General features: G+C 36.4%; 1 protein-coding gene and 1 long non-coding RNA gene across 2 annotated transcripts; one reads left to right on the forward strand and one right to left on the reverse strand.

The window, feature by feature from the left end:
• Window positions 1-1,053: 1,053 nt before the first annotated feature.
• LOC121742293 lies at window positions 1,054-2,298 on the forward strand. Its single transcript, XR_006038025.1, has 4 exons — window positions 1,054-1,185; window positions 1,314-1,381; window positions 1,479-1,583; window positions 2,068-2,298. It is a non-coding gene; the product is annotated as an uncharacterized LOC121742293 (long non-coding RNA).
• Window positions 2,299-16,791: 14,493 nt separating this feature from the next.
• On the reverse strand, window positions 16,792-18,298 carry LOC121810319 (protein FAR-RED IMPAIRED RESPONSE 1-like). The gene is made up of 2 exons (XM_042211117.1): window positions 17,757-18,298; window positions 16,792-17,602 (listed from the first exon to the last, which is right to left on the reverse strand). Exons 1-2 carry the CDS (start codon window positions 18,296-18,298, stop codon window positions 16,792-16,794), a joined length of 1,353 nt encoding a protein of 450 aa, XP_042067051.1.
• Window positions 18,299-20,581: the final 2,283 nt, after the last annotated feature.

Below are 20,581 nucleotides of genomic sequence, written 5' to 3' on the forward strand. Positions count from 1 at the left end.
ACTATACTGTGTTTAGCTTCTTTGATGATCTCTCACTGTAAATTGTTAGATGGTTGCGCTGTTTAAATTGTCTCACTTCAGTTTTCGTTCGTATCGATTCATAATTGCGACTCATGACTGGAATAGATTAATCAATTCGTAGTGTACGCTTTTTAATTGAGTTTTTTCCTCTGCAAAATGATTACTCTGGTTTCCCCCTTTTTTGGCGGCATTTGATTTCAATTGACGCTCTATTTGTAGAACCCGCTGGTATGAGTTCATCTAGTTTTACAGACGACTGAATCTGTTGAAATCGTGAAGCTATGAGTTCTGTAGTTGAAGCTCCTATTAATTGCATTTTGATTGACTTGTAGTGGAGTTCAACTGTTGTTGGATGCACCGTGAGATTGCTGAAGAAATTAGGGAAATTGGAAATTATAAATCATATGAAATGCGGGTGCTAGTTAGGTTTGATTTGTACTCAATTTGTTTAAGAAAACTGTATTTTGATTGAGCATGTGGAATTCAATTTGATGTATTTTGCAGTTCAGATTTTTGCAGTAGTGAATATTATGGAGTAACAAAGAAAGAAAGCAGAAAAGAAAAAGAACGATGGCAGAATTAGTATGTAATGAATACTTCCAAAATGAAAAAAGTAGAAAAATAGGCATATCACAGTTACTCAAAACTCCATCTCTTCCCACATTCTCCATATAGTAAATGTCAATAGTGTTTATGGCACTTCTAACATTACAGTGTATGTTTGTGGGAAAATGCTTGATCTGATTTGGCTAGCAAGGAATGTGTTTATGATGGAAACTAGAGTTGAGTTACTGATCATACAAATTTGAGGAATCCATAAACAACATGTGGTGATGTCTATTGGAAATGTCCGCTCTGCTTGCCATCATCGATTACGTTTTCTTGAGGAAGTAATATTCATTACCAATCTACTATATTACATCTATATTTACCATCCGTTTGAACGCTTATTAAATTTTATTATTTGCAGAAATTTCGCCTTCATTTGCTGGTGAATGCGGATAAGGAATTTGTTCCACAGAATTTGTTCCACAGAAAAGTGCACCTCATCGTGATTTCTACAATATAAGGAAAGTGGATACTCATGTCCATCATTCTGCTTGCATGAACCAAAAACATCTTCTCCGGTTCATCAAGTCAAAGTTAAAAAAAGAACCAGATGAGGTGGAAGTCTTACAATGCTTTGACTCAAAAGTTGTTTTACCTTCAACTAATGTCTAAATGTTTGTCACTAATTTAATAGAAGTCCTCCAAGGATGCTCTAACATCATGCTCTCCTTATGATGCTGCAGGTTGTTATCTACAGTGATGGTCAGTATCTTACACTGAAAGAAGTCTTTGACAGCCTGGACTTGACAGGGTGTGTGTTTCTTTCTTCAATCTATATTTTCTCATGTTGTTACGCCTACCAGTTCTTCATTTTGATCTTAGTGTAGATCTGTTGGATGTACATGCAGACAAGAGTACCTTTCATCGCTTTGACAAATTCAATCTCAAGTACAATCCTTGTGGACAAAGTAGACTCAGAGAAATATTTCTGAAGCGGGATAATCTTATTCAAGGTTAGTTTCGTATGCAAGTGTGGAAGCTTTCTGACATGTCAGAATTATAGGAAATTGATTTTCTTGAAACATAAACCCCCTTATTGTCTGTTCAACATTCTTGAAAATGTATTTGTTATGAAGTCTCAATTTAATGGTATGTGACTTAATTTCTATGTCAAAGATGATAATGTGGATTGATCAAATCGATGAAAAATAGCACGACTCTTTACTGATGGTACATTTTAGACTAGTCTTTCCCGTTTCAGAATGTGTTACAAACTTTGAGCTTAGACTGAACCAGGGTAGTCGTTGCATGGTTTGGATAATATCTTTAGAGCCAATTAAGTGGATGAAATGAAGAGGTGTGCTCCTCTGGTTCTAACTGACCGAAAAGGAACTGTTTCAGTTTATAACACAACTTTAAATGCTTGAACTCACGCAACCATGTCACTCTATCTATAGTAATTCGCACAATCATTAAGTGATTTTCTTCTCTTGTCAGGCCGTTTGTTTGTTTGTTTGAAGGAGAGAGTTTTGGCAAGGGCTGAAGAGTTGCGTGCTGAAGGGGAAGATCCGGATTACGATGCAATCTTTCTCGAGCTGGGCAAGCGACAAGCTTGTAGTATTTGAACTAAATTGTGGAAACTAGTAGTATTTGAACTTAATTTGTGATTTGATTGAATTGAAGTGTGAAACAATATTTTGTATCTATGTAAAATTTGAATTTTCGTCATTCAATTGAGTTATTTCATACTATGATTTGAAAAAATAAATCCTGATATTAATTTTTAAAAAATTACAAATATTTAATAGAAAGTTTTTTCAAATAAATGCTGAACAGCGAGCACAACGGTGCTTGCAAAATGAAGTCAGAAAATGGAATTATTTTTGCGAGCACAAGAATGCTCGCCGAAGTTGAATTTGCGACAACATTGAGGAAGTATTGCGAGCAAAAAATTCTTGCAACGGCCACCAGATTTTGCAAGCCATTTTGCGAGCACTAGTCAATGTGCTTGCAATTTTTCAGAATGTGCTTGCTATTGTTCTCGCAAATTTTGCGACAAGCGAAAAGGCTAGCACCCTTTCTACTCGCAAAGTGCTTGCAAAATGATGTTTTTGCGAGCATAAATGCTTATTTGCAAGCACTTTGGTGCTTGCAAATCAACATTTTTTTTGTAGTGTAATAAATTAATAATATCATTATTCTTTTATATGTATATGGCACATCTCTCTCTACTTGAAGTGATTTTTTTCGGAGGAACTGGTCGCTATTTTACGTGGATAATGAGCATACTGTGATTGAGATATTTTAGCATAAGATAAATTACTACTCACTTCGTCCCCTAATAATTGTCCGGTACGGATTTTAACAAATGTAAAAGAAAGTGAGTTTAAAAAGTTAGTGTAATATGAGTCTCACTTTTATATATTATTTTATAATAAAACGTGAGTGGATTGAGTTAGTGGAATGTGTAGCCTACTTACCATTTATGGTAAAAAGTGAAAGTGGGACGAACGAAAATGACAAAAGTGGACAATTAAAGGAGAACGGAGGGAGTATAAAAATCATGTCATATTCTGATCTATCTCACAATTTTAAAAAAAGTTAGAGGAAAAACAAAAAATATTAGAGTTTAAGTTGGGAGAAAGTTAATATGTACTCCCTTCGTCCCACTTAAAATGACCACATTCTTGAATGACACGAGATTTTAGGAATTGTTGTTAGGTGGAATAAAGTAGAGAGAAAAAAGGTAGTTGAATATTTTGATGAGGAGAGGGGAGAGAGGAGGTTATTTTCAAAATTGCAAAGTGGTCATCTTAATTGGGACAAAATAAAAAAAGGAAAGGTGGTCATCTTGAATGGGACGGGGGGAGTAGTTGAAGCGAAAAAAATCGAAACAATGAAGATTGCTTGATGCGGCAGGTTAAGTAATAATTAATACTACCTCCGTCCCCCAAATATTGTCCCACTTTGACCCGGCACAGGTTTAAAGAAATGTAATGGAAAGTGAGTTAAAAAAGTTAGTGGATTGTGGGTCCTACTTTTATGTATATTAGTTTTATAATAAAATGTGAGTAGTAATGAGTTAGTGGAATATGAGGTCCACTACCAAAAATGGGAGAAACTTTGGGGGACGGACGGAAATGAAAAAATGGGACAAACTTTCAGGGACGGAGGTAGTAGTATTTAATACTATTAGTTAATCACTAATTAAACATGAACTGATATGTACCAATAATTTTTAAGTCTAATTAAATTTTATTAATTCTCAGTTTATTTATTGATTTTAATAAGGATTTATTATTTATTAATTAAAATTTGTTAATTTTTAATTCACTCTAACCAATCATAATTTGAATTTAATTAGGATAGATGAATACACCATGATGTATGGGACTTTATCTGAAACTTAGGAAAGAAGACAAAATTCCCAACAAAGTGACACTATAACCACCTTAAAGATAAAGAGTGATGATAAATTAACAACATTGTATATACAATTTTGGGGTATCTTAGTAATTTTACATTTAAAATGAATTAATAATGATTAATTAATTTAAGGTATTACATGACTACCCTTTTATGATCATTTAGGAAAGCATGAATTGTTCATAATTAGCGTTCATTTAATTAGGGTATAGTTACTACATTAATTTGTAGATTCAACGTTTAATCTTCTATTAACAACCAATTGAGTGATTGGGGATATTTCTTCTCCATTGTATCAAAAGTTAAACTCTCCCCTATAAATTAGATTGATATGGTTCATGATTTCATAATTTTTGGATAAATATCTTGAATAGGAATAAATTAAAATAAATTCATAATTAATTATAATATTTTAGTTAGATATATTATAGATTTTCTTCAAATTTGCAAAACTAATAAAAGGATTTGAATTGACTTACCTTCTAAAATAGAGAACATGATGGAGTATATGAATATATACTTTATTTCTTAAGTATTATCATTCAACGAAATAATAATAGTCATTCACATCCAATTATTTTATTATTTAACAGTGTTTAAACTTCTAATTAGTTATAAATATATGTATAAGCCTTTTATGTTTAACATATGATGAAATAATAATAGTCATTGTCTAAAAATAAAACAAATTGCTATACCCTTTGATTTAGAAAGAACCTCGTGTACATATAACTAGATGGTTATTTCAAATGTTGAACGGAAAAATCATACTAATTTTAGATTTTAAGAACTTGTTATCGAAAGGACAAAAACTATATGCAAAGTCACGGGAGAGGCGAAGAAAAAGAAATTGATAAGAACTATAACAGAAATTTCAATAACGTAAAAAGACCGACTGGTCTACAAGGAAATTTTAACTGAAGCCCAACAACTGGAAATGAGAAATAAAACAAACCCTAAACATCGAAATCATTGTATCTAACAATTATTTTTCCCTACAACTGGAAATGAGAAATGAAACAAACCCAAAACATCAAAATAATTTTATCTAACAATTATCTTAATCTATGGTAATGATTTCGACATTGGGTACATTGCTAGCCTCTTCAGCTCTACGTGATATTTCAGCATCTTTTTCCATGTCACAGTAAATTGCATAGAGTTTCTTCAGAGGTTCATTATCAAGCAACATGCCTTTAATTTCACGAGCGTTGAATCCAACCAGGATTCGCTCAAACATGATGCGAATCTCTTTCCTATGATCACTGCTGTCTTATCTCTCAGTAATGTAGAGTGTCTCCAAGTTATCCTTGGATGGTGATAACCAGGAGAGCCGTCGAGCTCTCATCGCTTTTTTATTGGAACGCGGTGTTTTTGTTGAAGCCATTGGTGATTGAGGGTTTAGGGTTATCATCAAATGAAATAATTAGAGTCATTCATATCTAATTATTTTATTATTATATTTTTTAAAGTTTCTATTTATGAAAACGACTACATGCATATATACTTGATTTTCTTAATGTTATGTTCCAAAGAAATACCATTCACATCTAATTATTTTACTATCAAATGGAGTAGTAATTTTTAAATTTATAATTATAAAAAATGAATACATCCATATATACTTAACTTCTTCATGTTATCATCAAATCGTATTAGTTTCACATCTAATTATTTTATTATTAATAACTTTTAAATTTGTCAATTAAAAAATAACTACATGCATATTAGTTAGTTCGTTTATTTAAAATTATTGTTTATACACATCACATGCAGGAATGAAAGGCAACAAATATCTCTTTTTATTTTATATTAAAATATTTTTTAAAAATATTCATAAATATTGTAAATGTTACACCCCAAAGAAATGACCTTAGTCGGAAATTGATTTTCCGATTAGGAAAACAGAGAATCAGGACTCTTGTCGAATAATTCGATATTGAAAATAGTGGTGATTAATAATATGTTTAAAATGTTATGAGAGTGAAGATTTTTAAATAGTACATGAATTATAAAGAATGGAAATGATATTAGAAACTAGTATAAATTATCTGTAACATGTTTTCGCATATTAATTCGAAATAAGAAGGAAAAAAATTGAAATATAAAAAGTATATGATTAGAAAGTGATTAAATGAAAGTTAAGTGTTAGAAAATAATATGAGGTTGGAAATGGAGAGATTAGAAGAAATATACTAAGAAGTGTAAAACTTGTATATCAGATTTTCGGTGATTGTTTCGACGGCGAAAAATGCCAAATTAATTAAGAATTATTCTTGAAAATTAATTAGAGGTATTGTACCATTATAATTAAGTTTTACAAGCATAATGTGGGTAGAAGAAGTAAGTAGAAATTAAGGATTAGGTTAGTGTTAATATAAAATTTAATGTTGACGGGAAAATGGTAAAATCACATAAAATAAACCAATTTATTTACCTAAATTGTGGAGGGCCGAGACTGTTGGAATAAGGAAATTAATTAATTGGAGAACAAGAAGGCAAGGGATGAAGATATGACAAGAATAAAGAAGGAAATCAATGAAGATTATGGAAAATCAAATAAAAAGGATATTAGTACAATTAGAATATATTTTCCATGTTTAGCTAGAATTAGAGTCTATATATAGTTGTGTAACCATGGAGCGAATAGAATTCAAGTCATTCACAATGTAGTCTTTAAAGTTCTCCCCGTCTTTTACTTTCCGCAATAATCTTTTATTTTCCGCATTATATTTTCTAACATGGTATCAGAGCAGCTAACGATCCTTCGTTAGTTTGTTCAAAACCAAAAAAAAAATAAAAAAAAGAAAAAAAAAGAGAGGGTTACTTTTAATTGGAGTTCTTAAACCCAAATATCACAAACAGTTGCACCAAATATTCTGCTTGTGGAGGAATCACCACTATTATATTCCCACAATTTACAAAGTTCTCCACCCCATATTTTTGTTTAAGAAATCAAGACAGAAGAAACAATTCCAAGTTCCTATCAAGTTTTGGAAGAAACAGGACTACCAAGACGAAGAATGGCGGGTAGCAGCTGCCCGAACTAATCCGGACAGCAGCAACGGGGTGACCTCGGCGAGCTCCAGCAGTCGATGGCGGACAGCGGCGAGAAGTAAGGCTAGCGGGCGCTGGCAGAAGCTGCGAATAGATTACCCGCCGTAGAGATCGAGAGCCCAAAGATGGGCGCCTTGAAGGCTGCCGAGAAGATGGCCACAGAGAATGAAGTATCCCATCGAGAAGAGCTCACGGTGGTCGGACGGGAGAGGTTGTTGTCTGCTTCCTGGTGACCGGTTGAAGGAGAAAGAGCAATTAAAGATTGCAAATTGGATGGATACTACTGGTTACTGCAAAGTGATATCAGAAGTTTGGTGTCGGCTTGTACCGATGCCACTCAGGGATTGGAGTTGAATAATAAGGAAGTTGTATCCAAGCTGACATGAATTGGTAAACCTAGATGGAAGAATCCCCACGGATTCGGAAACAGATAATGGTGATGAAGAGATAACACTTGCTACTGACCATGTAAAGACGGCTCGGAAGCTAATACTTGCTGCAAGACGGAATCAAGATATTGGGATGGTGTTTCAGGAATTGCCCGGTAGAGGGGGAGTGGAAGTACCCTCCGAACAATTCCTCTCTTCCTCTTCGAACATAGGAAAAAACCAGTGGGAAGAGGTTGCCGTGAAGGTAGCAGCCCGAGTCTCCAATCGAAGAAAACAGAGGAGTCATCGGTTTGTTCGGCCGAGAAGCTTGTGTCGGCTTCAAGTGGAATCCGTTACAGGGGGAGAAAATGTCACCAGAAAGCTGATACTATGGAAGTAGTCATCGAAAAGAGATCAGTTGGCTGGAGAAAAGAACAGTCGTGAGAGGCTGCAGACTCATGTTATAATGGATGAAGCGTTTGGCCGAGGGGGAGATATCAGCCACTGTCAAATGATTCAATCTCCGAATCAAGGAGACAATTGCCGAGGATGAAGGCGGAGCAGCCAACGTCTGTGTAGCGAGGGGGAGAGAGCTAATGCCGCCGCCACACAGCCGCTGTTAAGAGTTGGTGGGAATGGGATATCGTCGAGAGGACGTTGAGAACCCATTGCCATAAGATGATGTTAAAGGAACAACCGCGGGAAAACCAAAGCCAATAAGAGAAGATGATGCCTTCTTAAACTAAATGGGAGAAGATAGTGTCGCCACACAGAGATGGGGGACGCACAATGGCGGCGAAGCGTCGGCTGTTGAGAATTAGAAACTGGATTGAATGAGTGATTAGAGAATTCTCACCGTCGAGAAATGAGCAGACTTCGGATGGACGATTAAAAGTATTGTCAGAAAAGAATGACATACGGAGTAGAGACTCCATATAGTTCGGCGATTACTCGTCGGAGGTGGCATGTTTGGAGCGTATGTCACCGAGAAAAGACCCATGAAGAAACATAAAGGAGGCTGATGGTTTCACGTCTTCATTGTTAGGGTCTCCAAAAAGGAGAAATAAATTTGGGCCTAATGGTTATTAGGCTCAAGAAATAAAAGAAATGAATTGGCTCATAGTTTGAGCTGGAATGGACCGAGAATGGTCTGAATTGGCTCTTAGACAAGAGCAAAAACTGTCTAGATTAGCTCCTCGACAAGAGTCAAAACTGTCTGATTTAGCTCCTCGACATGAGTCAAAACTGTCTGAATGAGCTCCTCGACAAGAGTCAAAACTGTCAGAATGAGCTCCTCGACAAAAGTCAAAACTGTCAGTCAGAATGAGCTCCTCAACAAGAGTCAAAACTGTCTGAATTAGCTCCTCGACATGAGTCAAAACTGTCAGTCATAGATAAAAAACTCCTCGACACGAGTAAAAACTGTCAGTCAGAAAAAATGATTTGGCTCCTAGATACGAGCTAAAACTATCTAAGATGACACCTTGATATGAGTTAAAACTATCTAAGATGGCTCCTAGATACGAGCAAAAACTATCTAAGATAGCTCCTATATATGAGTAAAAACTATTTAGACAAGCTCCTTGACACGAGTTAAAACTGCCAACCAAAAATTGAAGAGCTCCTTGACACGAGTTAAAACTGTCAACAGAAAATTGAAGAGCTCCATGACACGAGTTAAAACCGTCAACAGAAAATTGAAGAACTCCTTGAAACGAGCCTAAACTTTCAATGATGAATGAAGAGCTCCTTGAAACGAGTCTAAACTTTCAATAACTATTTGATACGAGCCTAAACAATCAATGATGAATTGAAGAAGCTCTATGATACGAGCATAAACTGTCAATGGAAATTAAAGAACTCTTAAATACAAGTATAAACGATATATCAAACTAAAGATCGTGCAAGTTAAGTGCCGAAAAAGTCGACACTCAACTTGAGGGGGAGTGTTGGAATAAAGAAATTAATTAATTGGAGAACAAGAAGGCAAGGGATGAAGATATGGCAAGAATAAAGAAGGAAATCAATAAAGATTATGGAAAATCAAATAAAAAGGATATTAGTACAATTAGAATATATTTTCCATGTTTAGCTAGAATTAGAGTCTATATATAGTTGTGTAACCATGGAGCGAATAGAATTCAAGTCATTCACAATGTAGTCTTTAAAGTTCTCCCCGTCTTTTACTTTCCGCAATAATCTTTTATTTTCCGCGTTATATTTTCTAACAGAGACATTCAGCTTGAAGAGAGGGTCATTTAACTTCTTTTTAAGTCTAGACAATAGTAGAGGATTCTAGATTATTTTTTTTTAAACGATGAATTTGTTGCCAAATGGCACAATATTGTGGAAACAAATAAAATAATCATAAGACACCATATTAAAATACATAAGAACACATTTTTCCCGACCTTCCGGGAGACAAATCGGCAGCCACCCCTTGAACTCCTTAGGCTTTTTCTTCATTTTTTTTCTCTCACTAGTTTTGTATCATTTCGTAGAAGAAATCGTTCCATCGGAGGGTTAATCAAGGTAGCTACGCCCAATTATTAGCCATGTCAAAGAGTAAGGGGTTAGAAGAAAAAAGAGTTGTCGAAAAGAAAGGTTTGGAAGTAAACACCATCCAGGTAGCATGCTCATCACTTAAATGGCCTAATTCTCTTATGTGCTTTGATGTGATAATTAAATGTCCTTATGTGCTTTTTGTGTTTATATGCGAATATGTAACTAGTGAACTTGATGAATTATGATTAATTATGCAAGAAGAGACTTATGAAGTAAACTATTAGGATATAATGAATTGTTGAATGAGTTGATAATGAAAGATTAAAAGGGAAGAGTATAATTGTGACTGTGAAGATGGTTATATAAATGTGGAAATGGGCGTTAAAGTGGATATGATAAATGATATATGATGATGAGATGTATACTAATATGATTAAATGTGATGATGTCTGATCTATCTATCTGTGATGAGGTCTGATCTGTCTATGTTGATGGGAATCTGGGATGGTTTTGAGAGTGTTGGAATTTAATCTATAAATTTGATATGATATGGTGTGAAAATAAGCTGTTGATGAGTTATGTTGGAAATAGTTGAGAATATGTATAGAGATGAAAATGAGTAGATTTGATTGTGTTTACGCCCCGTGCTTGAGTGTATTATGTGGGTATAATTGGCATGCCATAGGTCAGCAGCGCTGCATTATCTGTGATCTCTCGTCTTCTGGATAACTGAGGCGAGGATCGTCTGTTATCTGATGGGCCCCTATCTGATCTGTCTGATATGCACCTTCGGGTGATTTGATTATCTGTATGCACCCTAAATGGGTGGTCTGTGCGGAGTCCTCTTGAGGACAAAATCCGCGTCTGAATTTATTTCTGATCTGGTCCGCGTACCCTAGTCTGTCACTTAGCACATGAAAGGGGCTATGCGTGAAATTCTGTGATGTGTTGATCAAATATACGTGATGATATATGTGACAATACGTGTGTGATAATATATGAATTGATATGAAACTTCTGTTATAATTTGATAAGCTAATATTTTATACATTAAATGGATTCCGTTACATGATTATGATGATTTATGATATAAATATTGCAAACCTAAGAATTTGCAGACAATGTTTATGGCGTATGCGAAGAATCGTATTACTATACACTTCTGTTGACATAGTTTGAAAATTTGACGTCGTGGATGATTGATTTGACTGTTAGTACAAATATATTGATACGATCAGGTAATGGATAAATAAAATGCTAATGAGTTAAAGGTAATTCAAAATATTTGTCTATATATGTGTTTGGATTCGTAAAATCGTTGATGATTTGTATATGTACTATATGTGCTGATATGCAATATTAAGTATGGATATCATCTGGAATATACTTGATGCTTATTGGGAATGATGAAGAATGTGGATATGTTCTGCGATTGATATTGGTTATTATTGGATTTTAGGCACGTGTTGGTTATAAGGGAGATGCTGCCCAAATTATGTTGAACATAAATAAAATGATAATAATATGATGGGTGTGGTAATAATTGGTAAATAAAACAATAATAGGGATTGTTACAATTTTAAGTTGTATGATTATTACTTGTAGAGAATTTTGGCTAAAGTGTTGAGTGTGCTACAGGTTAGTCGGCATTGGATAGTTACAGTAAAATATAGTAAAATTGATGAATTAAAATAGATAGCAATTCTATTTACCATGTCATCTATTATACGATTTAGTTTTATTTATATATATATATATATATATATATATTTTAAATAACATAGATATCTAACTAAAATGAAAACAAAAAGCAGATACTTAGAATTGATAAGTATTTTTAATTTATCAATCTAACTAAATTTTTATAAATATTTAATTTATCAATCTAACTAAATCGTACAATATTTAAATGAAAAAATATTTCAATATATGTGAAATGAAATCTGTAAACAATTGAGGAACGATTTGAGTAGCAAGAACAATCGGTTGAAGATTGGAATGAAATTGTAAAGGAAATTTTTATTCACTGGAATGAGAAAAACGAGAGAGAGAAAATGAGCTACAGTGTAAAACTAACTAATGAATTAGCTATTTAACAGAAACTAACGGCTAGTTTCAATCCTACGGCTAGGATTAAAACTTGACTAACAAACAGATCTAATCGGCTGCTGAAACGAGTTGTCATAACAGCCGAGCTGCCGAGCTACCGAGCTTGCCGAGCTTGCCGAGCTTGCCGAGATTGGTGCTTGAGCCATCACAATCTACCAACAAACTCCACCTTGATTGCTCAATCACCAACCAAACTCTTCCTTTCCAGTCCCACTAGTTTCAAACATAGCAGAAACTTTTCCTTAGGCAATGGTTTAGTCAACATGTCTGCCGGGTTCTCTGAAGTATGAACTTTGAAGACTTTCACATTGCCTCTTTCAATCTCCTCCCTGATGAAGTGATACCGCACATCAATGTGCTTTGATCTCTCGTGATAAGCTTGATGCTTGGCCAGAAATAGGGCACTATTATTGTCACAGCCAACTGCTATCGCCCCTTGCTCAATCCCAAGATCAGACAACATTCGTTTCAACCAGAAACTCTCTTTGATTGCAGCAGCAAGTGAGATAAATTCTGCTTCCGTTGTGGAAAGTGCCACCACACTTTGGAGACTTGATTTCCAGCTAATAGCAGACCCAAACATTGTGAATATGTATGCCGACTGAGACTTTCTGTTGTCTAAGTTCCCAGCAAAGTCCGAGTCACAATATCCCACAATAGCATCAGCTCCACCTCCATCATTCACTCCATATAGAATGCCTACATCCCCAGCACCCCTTAGATACCTCATCAACCATTTGAGAGCAATCCAATGTTCTCTTCCATGATTTGCCATAAACCGGCTGACAACACTTGTGGCTTGTGCTATATCTGCTCTGGTGCTGATCATAGCATACATAATGCTCCCTACTATATTAGCATAGGGTATCTTCATCATTTCTCTGGACTCAGCCTCACTGTTGGGCCTCTGATCAGCCTTGAGCTTGAAGTGCATTGCTAGTGGAGTAGCCACTGCCTTCATATTCTCCACCTTGAACCTTCTCAGCAACTTTGATATATAATCAGATTGTGTGAGCCATAATTGCCTTTTAGCTCTATCTCTGATAATGTTCATGCCTAAGATTCTCCTTGCTGGCCCGAGGTCTTTCATTTCAAACGCAGCATTGAGTTCATTCTTCACTTCTTGCACTGCCTTCCTACTAGCTCCAGCAACAAGCATGTCATCTACATAAAGTAGAAGATATGTAGGATGTATGCCCCCTTTTCTGACATATACACAGGAGTCATAACTTGATCTCTGAAAACCAATCTTGATCATATAATCATCAAAAGTCTTATTCCACTGTCTACTAGCCTGCTTCAAACCATATATACTTCTTCTCAGCAAGCATACTTTATTTTCATTCCCTGGTTTGATGAAGCCCTCAGGCTGGGCCATGTAGATTGTTTCCTCTAGCCCTCCATGTAAGAAGGCCGTTTTCACATCAAGCTGCTCCAATTCCAGATCCAACTTAGCAACCAAAGCCAGCAACATTCGAATGGAAGAATGCTTTACAACCGGTGAGAAGACCTCATTGAAATCAACTCCATGCTCTTGAGTGAATCCTCTAGCCACTAACCGGGCTTTAAATCTGATCTGATCACCCTCAGCACCTTCCAGCTTCTTTTTGAATATCCATTTACAGCTGATAACCTTCCTTCCATCAGGTTTCTCAACCAATATCCAAGTGCCATTTTTTAGTAGAGAATCAATTTCATCCACCATTGCTTTCATCCACTTTTCCCATTCTTTGCTCTCCATTGCTTCCTTATATGAGGATGGCTCTATATACTCAACATCTTCAGCCACACATAATGCATAAAATAGCATCTCAGAATCATCAAATCTTGATGGCAGCTTGATCTTTCTTCTGACTCGATCCCTAGCCAGCTGGTAGTTTTCCAGATTATCTTGAGGCTGTGTTTGTGTCTCATTCTGAGCACTCTGAGGCTCAGTGACTTCTTTACTCTCCCCATGTTTCTCATGCCTCCCATGCTCCACCTCAAAGTCAGCTTTATCAACAGAATCAGTCACAGAATCAGGCTTCTCAACTATCACTTTGTTCTTATCCAGAAAAGGCATTTCAGTTTCAGAGAATACAACATCTCTACTAATCACAATCTTGTGATTCCCTGGCTCTACACACCACAAACGATATCCCTTCACCCCAGGTTGATATCCCAACATCACACACCTAATAGCCCGAGCATCCAACTTCCCTTGTTTGAGATGAGCATATGCCTTGCAGCCAAACACTCTCAATGTGGTGTAATCTCCATGGCTGCCATACCATCTAAAATCAGGTGTGTCTCCCTCTATACTTGATGAGGGACATTTGTTGATAAGTTTCACAGCCGTGGATGCAGCCTCGGCCCAAAACTTCTTCTCAAGTCCAGATGAGAGGAGCATACACCTCACCCTCTCTATTATGGTTCTATTTGCCCTTTCTGCTATGCCATTCTGCTGAGGATTCAGAGGTACAGTCCGGTGCCTTTTAATTCCCCTCTCCTTACAAAAGTTATCAAACTCTTTGGAGAGATACTCCAAGCCGTTATCAGTCCTCAAACATTTAAGAACCACTGACTTCTCCTTCTCCACTTCCGGGCACCATTGCTTGAACTTACTAAAAGCCTCTGATTTCTCTCTCAAAATGTATATCCACATTTTTCTAGAGTAGTCATCTATGATACTCATATAATACTTCCCTCCACCTACTGACACCACAGATGCAGGACCCCACAAGTCACTATGGGCATAATCAAGAGTGGATGTGGAAGTGTGCTTGCCTTTGGGATAGGGCTGTTTCTTGGACTTACCCAAAATGCATTCCTCACATGGAGTAGTGTCCATCTGCCCAGAACTTTGTATAATCCCCTTCTTGGCCAGCTCCTTAATGCTTCCCTCAGCTGCATGAGCAAGCCGCATATGCCAGATTTTGAAGTCATCAGCCTTCACAATATTTGCCTGTGCAGTAGGGATCTCAACACTAGCCAGTAGATAGTACAAGCTTCCCCTCCTTTCAGCTTCCATCACCACTCTTTGATCCTTGGAAACTGTCATTTTTCCCCCAGTAGAGCAGAATGTATATCCCTTGCGTTCAAGAAGCCCAAGTGAAATGAGATTCCTCTTGATATCAGGTATATATCTCACTTCACTTATAATCTTCACAGATCCATCTTGCATTCTCAGCCTGATCTTGCCTATACCTTGGATGGTACAAACTTGGTTGTTGCCCAATATAACCGATCCAGTCATCTCTTGGATCTCCTCAAACCAGCCAAGATTCGGACTCATATGCAGACTACACCCCGAGTCCATGATCCAAGATCCTCCCAGACCACCCTCCATCACATTCAGAATTTCTGGCACATCAGTTTCCTCAACACAGTCAGTAGATGGAACACGGTTTCCACCACCATTTGCTTGCCTTCTTTTCCATGCGAAGCAATCCTTTTTGAGGTGACCCGGCTTCTTGCACCAATGACATGAGCGGGTTTCCTTTTGATCATTTGATGGAGTTTTCTGATTTTCTTGGCTCGGCTTCTGAAACCTCTTGACTCCCTTGAACTTCTTGACATTTAGGCTCTCAGCCATAGCCTCTGGATTCTTAGAGCCTGACTTCTGAATTTCTTTTGCTCTTATGGCCGACTGAACTTCAACAAGGGTGATAGTACCCTCTCGGCCATACAATATAGCATCTCGTAGCTGATCAAATGACTTCGGCAGAGCATTCAAAAGTAATATTGCCTTATCTTCATCCCCTATCGAGGCGTCGATATTTTCAAGATCATCGACCGCCTTATTGAAGTCTTCAAGTTGCTCCAATATCCCTTTATCATCCAAGAATCGATAGGAGTATAACCGCTGCTTCATGAGCAGCCTATTGGCCAAGGACTTAGCCATGTACAAGTCTTCGAGCTTCGCGATTATTCCGGCTGCAGTCTTTTCTTTTGCAACCTCTCGAAGAACTTTATCCCCGAGGCATAGCACAATTGCACTATGAGCTTTCGCCTCGATCTCAGCTCGTTTAAGGATCTCCTTTTCGTCAAGATCCACCTTCTCCCCTTCCTCCGACTTATCCTCCTTTCCGCCCGCCTCCAACGCCGAAGCAAGGCCTTGATGAATCAGCATAGCCCGCATCTTCATCCGCCATAAGCCGAAATCATTCCTACCCGTGAATTTCTCGGCCTCAAACCTAGAAGCCATAACACCCTCCAATCTCACCACCGAAAGAACAAATCAGAAATCAATCGCGCCTCCCGATTCCCACAGAAGGCGCCAATTTGTAAACAATTGAGGAACGATTTGAGTAGCAAGAACAATCGGTTGAAGATTGGAATGAAATTGTAAAGGAAATTTTTATTCACTGGAATGAGAAAAACGAGAGAGAGAAAATGAGCTACAGTGTAAAACTAACTAATGAATTAGCTATTTAACAGAAACTAACGGCTAGTTTCAATCCTACGGCTAGGATTAAAACTTGACTAACAAACAGATCTAATCGGCTGCTGAAACGAGTTGTCATAACAGCCGAGCTGCCGAGCTTGCCGAGCTTGCCGAGATTGGTGCTTGAGCCATCACAATCTACCAACAAAATCCAAACACATCTTCAACCATGATGCAGAAATTAAATAATACTCCAGAAGCAATAAAAGTTCAATTCCAAGATTCCAAATCCATAAACAAAAATAAACCTTTGATTCAAACAAAAAAAATCCCAAAAACAGTATAGTTATAAAAATTGCAGACGCGAAACAGATACTCCATTATGATGCACTATTTACGACGAGACCGATTCTTTTCGACACCACTTTTGAATCGCTTTTGCTTTGTTCTGCATCTTGGTTGGTTAACCTTCGGATCACCAACAACAATTTCAGGGCTTATTCCTTCTTCAGCCAGACCAGAAGCAGATGTTGCAGGAGAAGGTGTTTTCCAATTTATAAGCGCTTTCTTTATCTCCTTATTTCTCTTTTTCAAAAATTTCCTTTTTTCTTCACAAGAACCAGCCAATTCTACACATTCTTGATAATCTTGCTCCATTTCTTGAGTTTCTTTGTACTCGGCTGTCATGTAAGGATATCCACTTGTAAATACAATACGAGAATGCGGTCTATACACATCATTTCGCCATCTTCGTAATATGTATCTTTCATTCACATATTGAACATCTTTGTAAACTAAAACCTTCAACACATGAACACATAAAATACCCTTAAATTCAAACTTGCGGCAATTGCAAGAGATGTACTCCCCAGACGGCCTATAATCCACAATGTAAGTATATTGCCTATGATATTCATTACACCCAATGAGCATTTCCAATACCTCAAACCTCTCAACACCACCTACATCATCTTCTCCAACACAAGCAACTTCTTTGACATTGCAATTGCATATCTTGTTAATTTCTTCTTGGAATATCTTGTATACGTTTAACGTGTAGGCACTTGAAAATTGGCCTTCCCATGCGTACTTCAAAGCCAGTCTCGGTCTCCAACTCTTTGACTGAAAATCAGCTTCCAACTCATTCCTAATTTTATCATTTATAGCAACTTCATATTGTTCCACAAACGTCTTCAAAGTGCTTTGAGAATTCACGTAATAATCAAAAAATGCATGCATTGACTCGCTTCGTTGAGTTGATACCATGCCGGCCCAAAAATAATGGTTCAAGTAAATAGGGGCCCAATTCTCCCGTTCCGCATAGAGATCCGTGCTGAGATAGGAATTCAGCCCACCTTTCTTCAAACTGCACAATGCTAAGGCTGTTATAGATCATGGAGTAAAATTCTACTAAGCATCTTTTATACTCAGCAACACCTTCAAATTTTTGGAGAATTTTCTGGCATATGTGCCATAAGCACAAACGGTGGATGGTATTGGGCAAAACTTCTCTAACAACAATCTTGATACACTCGCATTGATCTGACAATATCGCAGTAGGATGAACCCCCCGCATTGCCTCTACCCAATTACTAAAAAACCACTTAAAGGAATCCGCATGCTCGTGTGACAACAACGCACATCCTAGTAGAATAGATTGGTTATGGTGATTTACACCGACAACTGTTGCTAGAGGCATCTGATATTGGTTGATCAAGTAGGTTGTATCAAAGCTCACAACATCATGAAAATCTTGATACGCAGCTATGCTACGCGGATGGATCCACATCACATTGCGGAGCCTCAAATCTTCATCAAGATCCATCAAATGGAAAAATCTCGGATCCTTTTTTTTGCAATGAGCTAAAGAGCTTATGGATGGCGTTTGCATCTCCATCTCCAAGCCTCAACCTTCTCCTCTCATTAATAAAGTTTCTACAATCTCTTGGAGCTGTCAGGACCTCCAGATTGAACTTCTACCAATCTTATATTTTTGCAAACCCGTATTCCCGCGATGTCATTTGCTTCCAATTGCCTCTTCATCCTCATTGACAAACTTCTATGACTTGCCATTAAAGCTGTCATATTTGGATCTAAATCATGATTGTGGCCGAATTCAACAGTAGTCACCTTCCATTCACCAGAATCACGCTTAATGGCATTGATATGTGCCCGACAACCTGTTTTTTGGTATGTTTCTTACAATCCAATTTTCCAGCCCGATCACATGACATCGCAATATACGTACTACTATTACTTCTACACATCACGGCAAAACCTTGTTTTTTTTGCAAATGAATTATACGCCTCATAGAGTCTCGTATCAGAATCGAACATCATTCCCGATCTAGGACCGTCTCTAAGTAACTCGTCAAATGTATTTTCATGTGAATCGTGCATGTTATCTAAATGCCACACAAATGATATACGAAAAAAATGAATGAAGTTGTGGGAGATTAATAGGTGCACTCAATAATCAATAATATGAGAATGAGTTTTTAAGAACAAACAAATACCTTCTCGTATAGTCTCGTCTTGCGAACCTTCTTCATCGTCGGATCCAAACATGTCGTACAAAATATCATTGATGTTGGAATTAGCCATGGATATTGCTCAATCTTTTTTAGAGGATTCAAGCACTTCAAAAAATAAGTGTAAAAGTTATAACCAATGTTATATTTTGAATGTAACGGTGCTATGTTAAATAATGGAAAGTTTTCAAAGAGAAATTTTACATATCATGCAACGTATCAATTCCATTCTAGTTATTAGACATTTAATTAGTTGAAAATTCATAAATCAATTTACAAAATTTGCCTAAATCAATGGGGATTGAAATGTAAAGGTATCCCTTCCACTTATAAATAATAATTTTTGTTAGATAGAAATTTTATTAGTCTTCAATGTATGAAATATTCCAGTTTTAAATGATAAGTTTAGTTTAACAGAAATTTTTTTAGTCACGAAATTTTGTTTATGAAATTTGCCTAGATAAATGGAAATTCAAATTTGATGATATCACAATAATACTAGTTATGATATTTAACTATATAATGCAACACTATCACAATAGTATTAGTCACGAAATTATGATATTTACCTTGTTTTGATATCACAATAGTATTAGTCACGTAAATATCACAATAGTGTTAGTCATCAAATTAGTCACGACTTCAAATTTGCCTAGTTATGGAAATTAACTATATAATGCAACACTATCAAAATTGGCTATCAAATTTTGGATTACCTCAATTTATGATATTTACCAAAGTAAATTGGAGTACATTTATTTTGTAGTGATCATCCATGTTACTATAAATGCTCCATGTAATTTGATAGTAATTTGAATTTACAAATATAACAAAAGGGTAGTTTAGTGAAGATATAATATCTAATAAAAAACCGGTTTAAATAAAAACCGGTTAAAAATTATAGGGGTATATATACAATCATTGTTAATATATCTTTATTCAAAGATAAAACAGGAGATATAGTAAAGAAATATAATTAAGGAAACTTAACCGTTAATCTATATAATTAGGCAAAGTCAAAGTGAAATTAGGGCTGGCAAATTGTGCGGATTGGGTCGTTATCGGGTCAACCTGATAATGACCCAATCTAATAAGGCCTAACCTGAACCCGACCTGTTAATGAAACTGTAAATCCGAACACGAACCCGACCTGCTACCTTCAAATCCGAACACGACCCGCACCCGACACGAACCCGTTATCGACACGATATAATATGGGTTGACACGACACGATAACAACCCGAACATGATATTACACGATTAAAACCTAATATTACACGATTAAACCTTAATTTTTAACCTAATTTACACAATTAAAATTCATTTTATACTATTTAAACCTAATTTATAAGAAATTAAAAAATTAAAGTAATATATATCTTTTTAAATAATAATAAAAATAATAATATTATTTCTTAATGGGTTACCCGTATCCGACCCGCATCCGACCCGAACCCAACCCGAAATTATCGGGTTCTTAATGGGTCAACCCGATAAGGACACGGATCCAATAAGACTTGACCCCAACCCAATAATTTCGTGCGGATTCGTGTCAGATTATCGTGTCGTGTCGAAAATTGTCAGCCCTAAGTGAAATGTTGTACAAAATTATATAGCCTGCCATGATGATAATTCATTAAGGAATTAAT

Source organism: Salvia splendens, chromosome 7 (assembly GCF_004379255.2).
Source record: "Salvia splendens isolate huo1 chromosome 7, SspV2, whole genome shotgun sequence".
NCBI lineage: Eukaryota > Viridiplantae > Streptophyta > Magnoliopsida > Lamiales > Lamiaceae > Salvia > Salvia splendens.

Bases quoted from the DNA above. Each gene is read 5' to 3' on its own strand.
- LOC121810319 (XM_042211117.1), bottom strand. From the start codon at position 18,298: ATGGAGATGCAAACGCCATCCATAAGCTCTTTAGCTCATTGCAAAAAA. The intron at 17,603-17,756 runs GTGGGCTGAATT...GAATTCTCAAAG, and splicing joins ATTGTGCAGTTTGAAGAAAG to CACTTTGAAGACGTTTGTGG.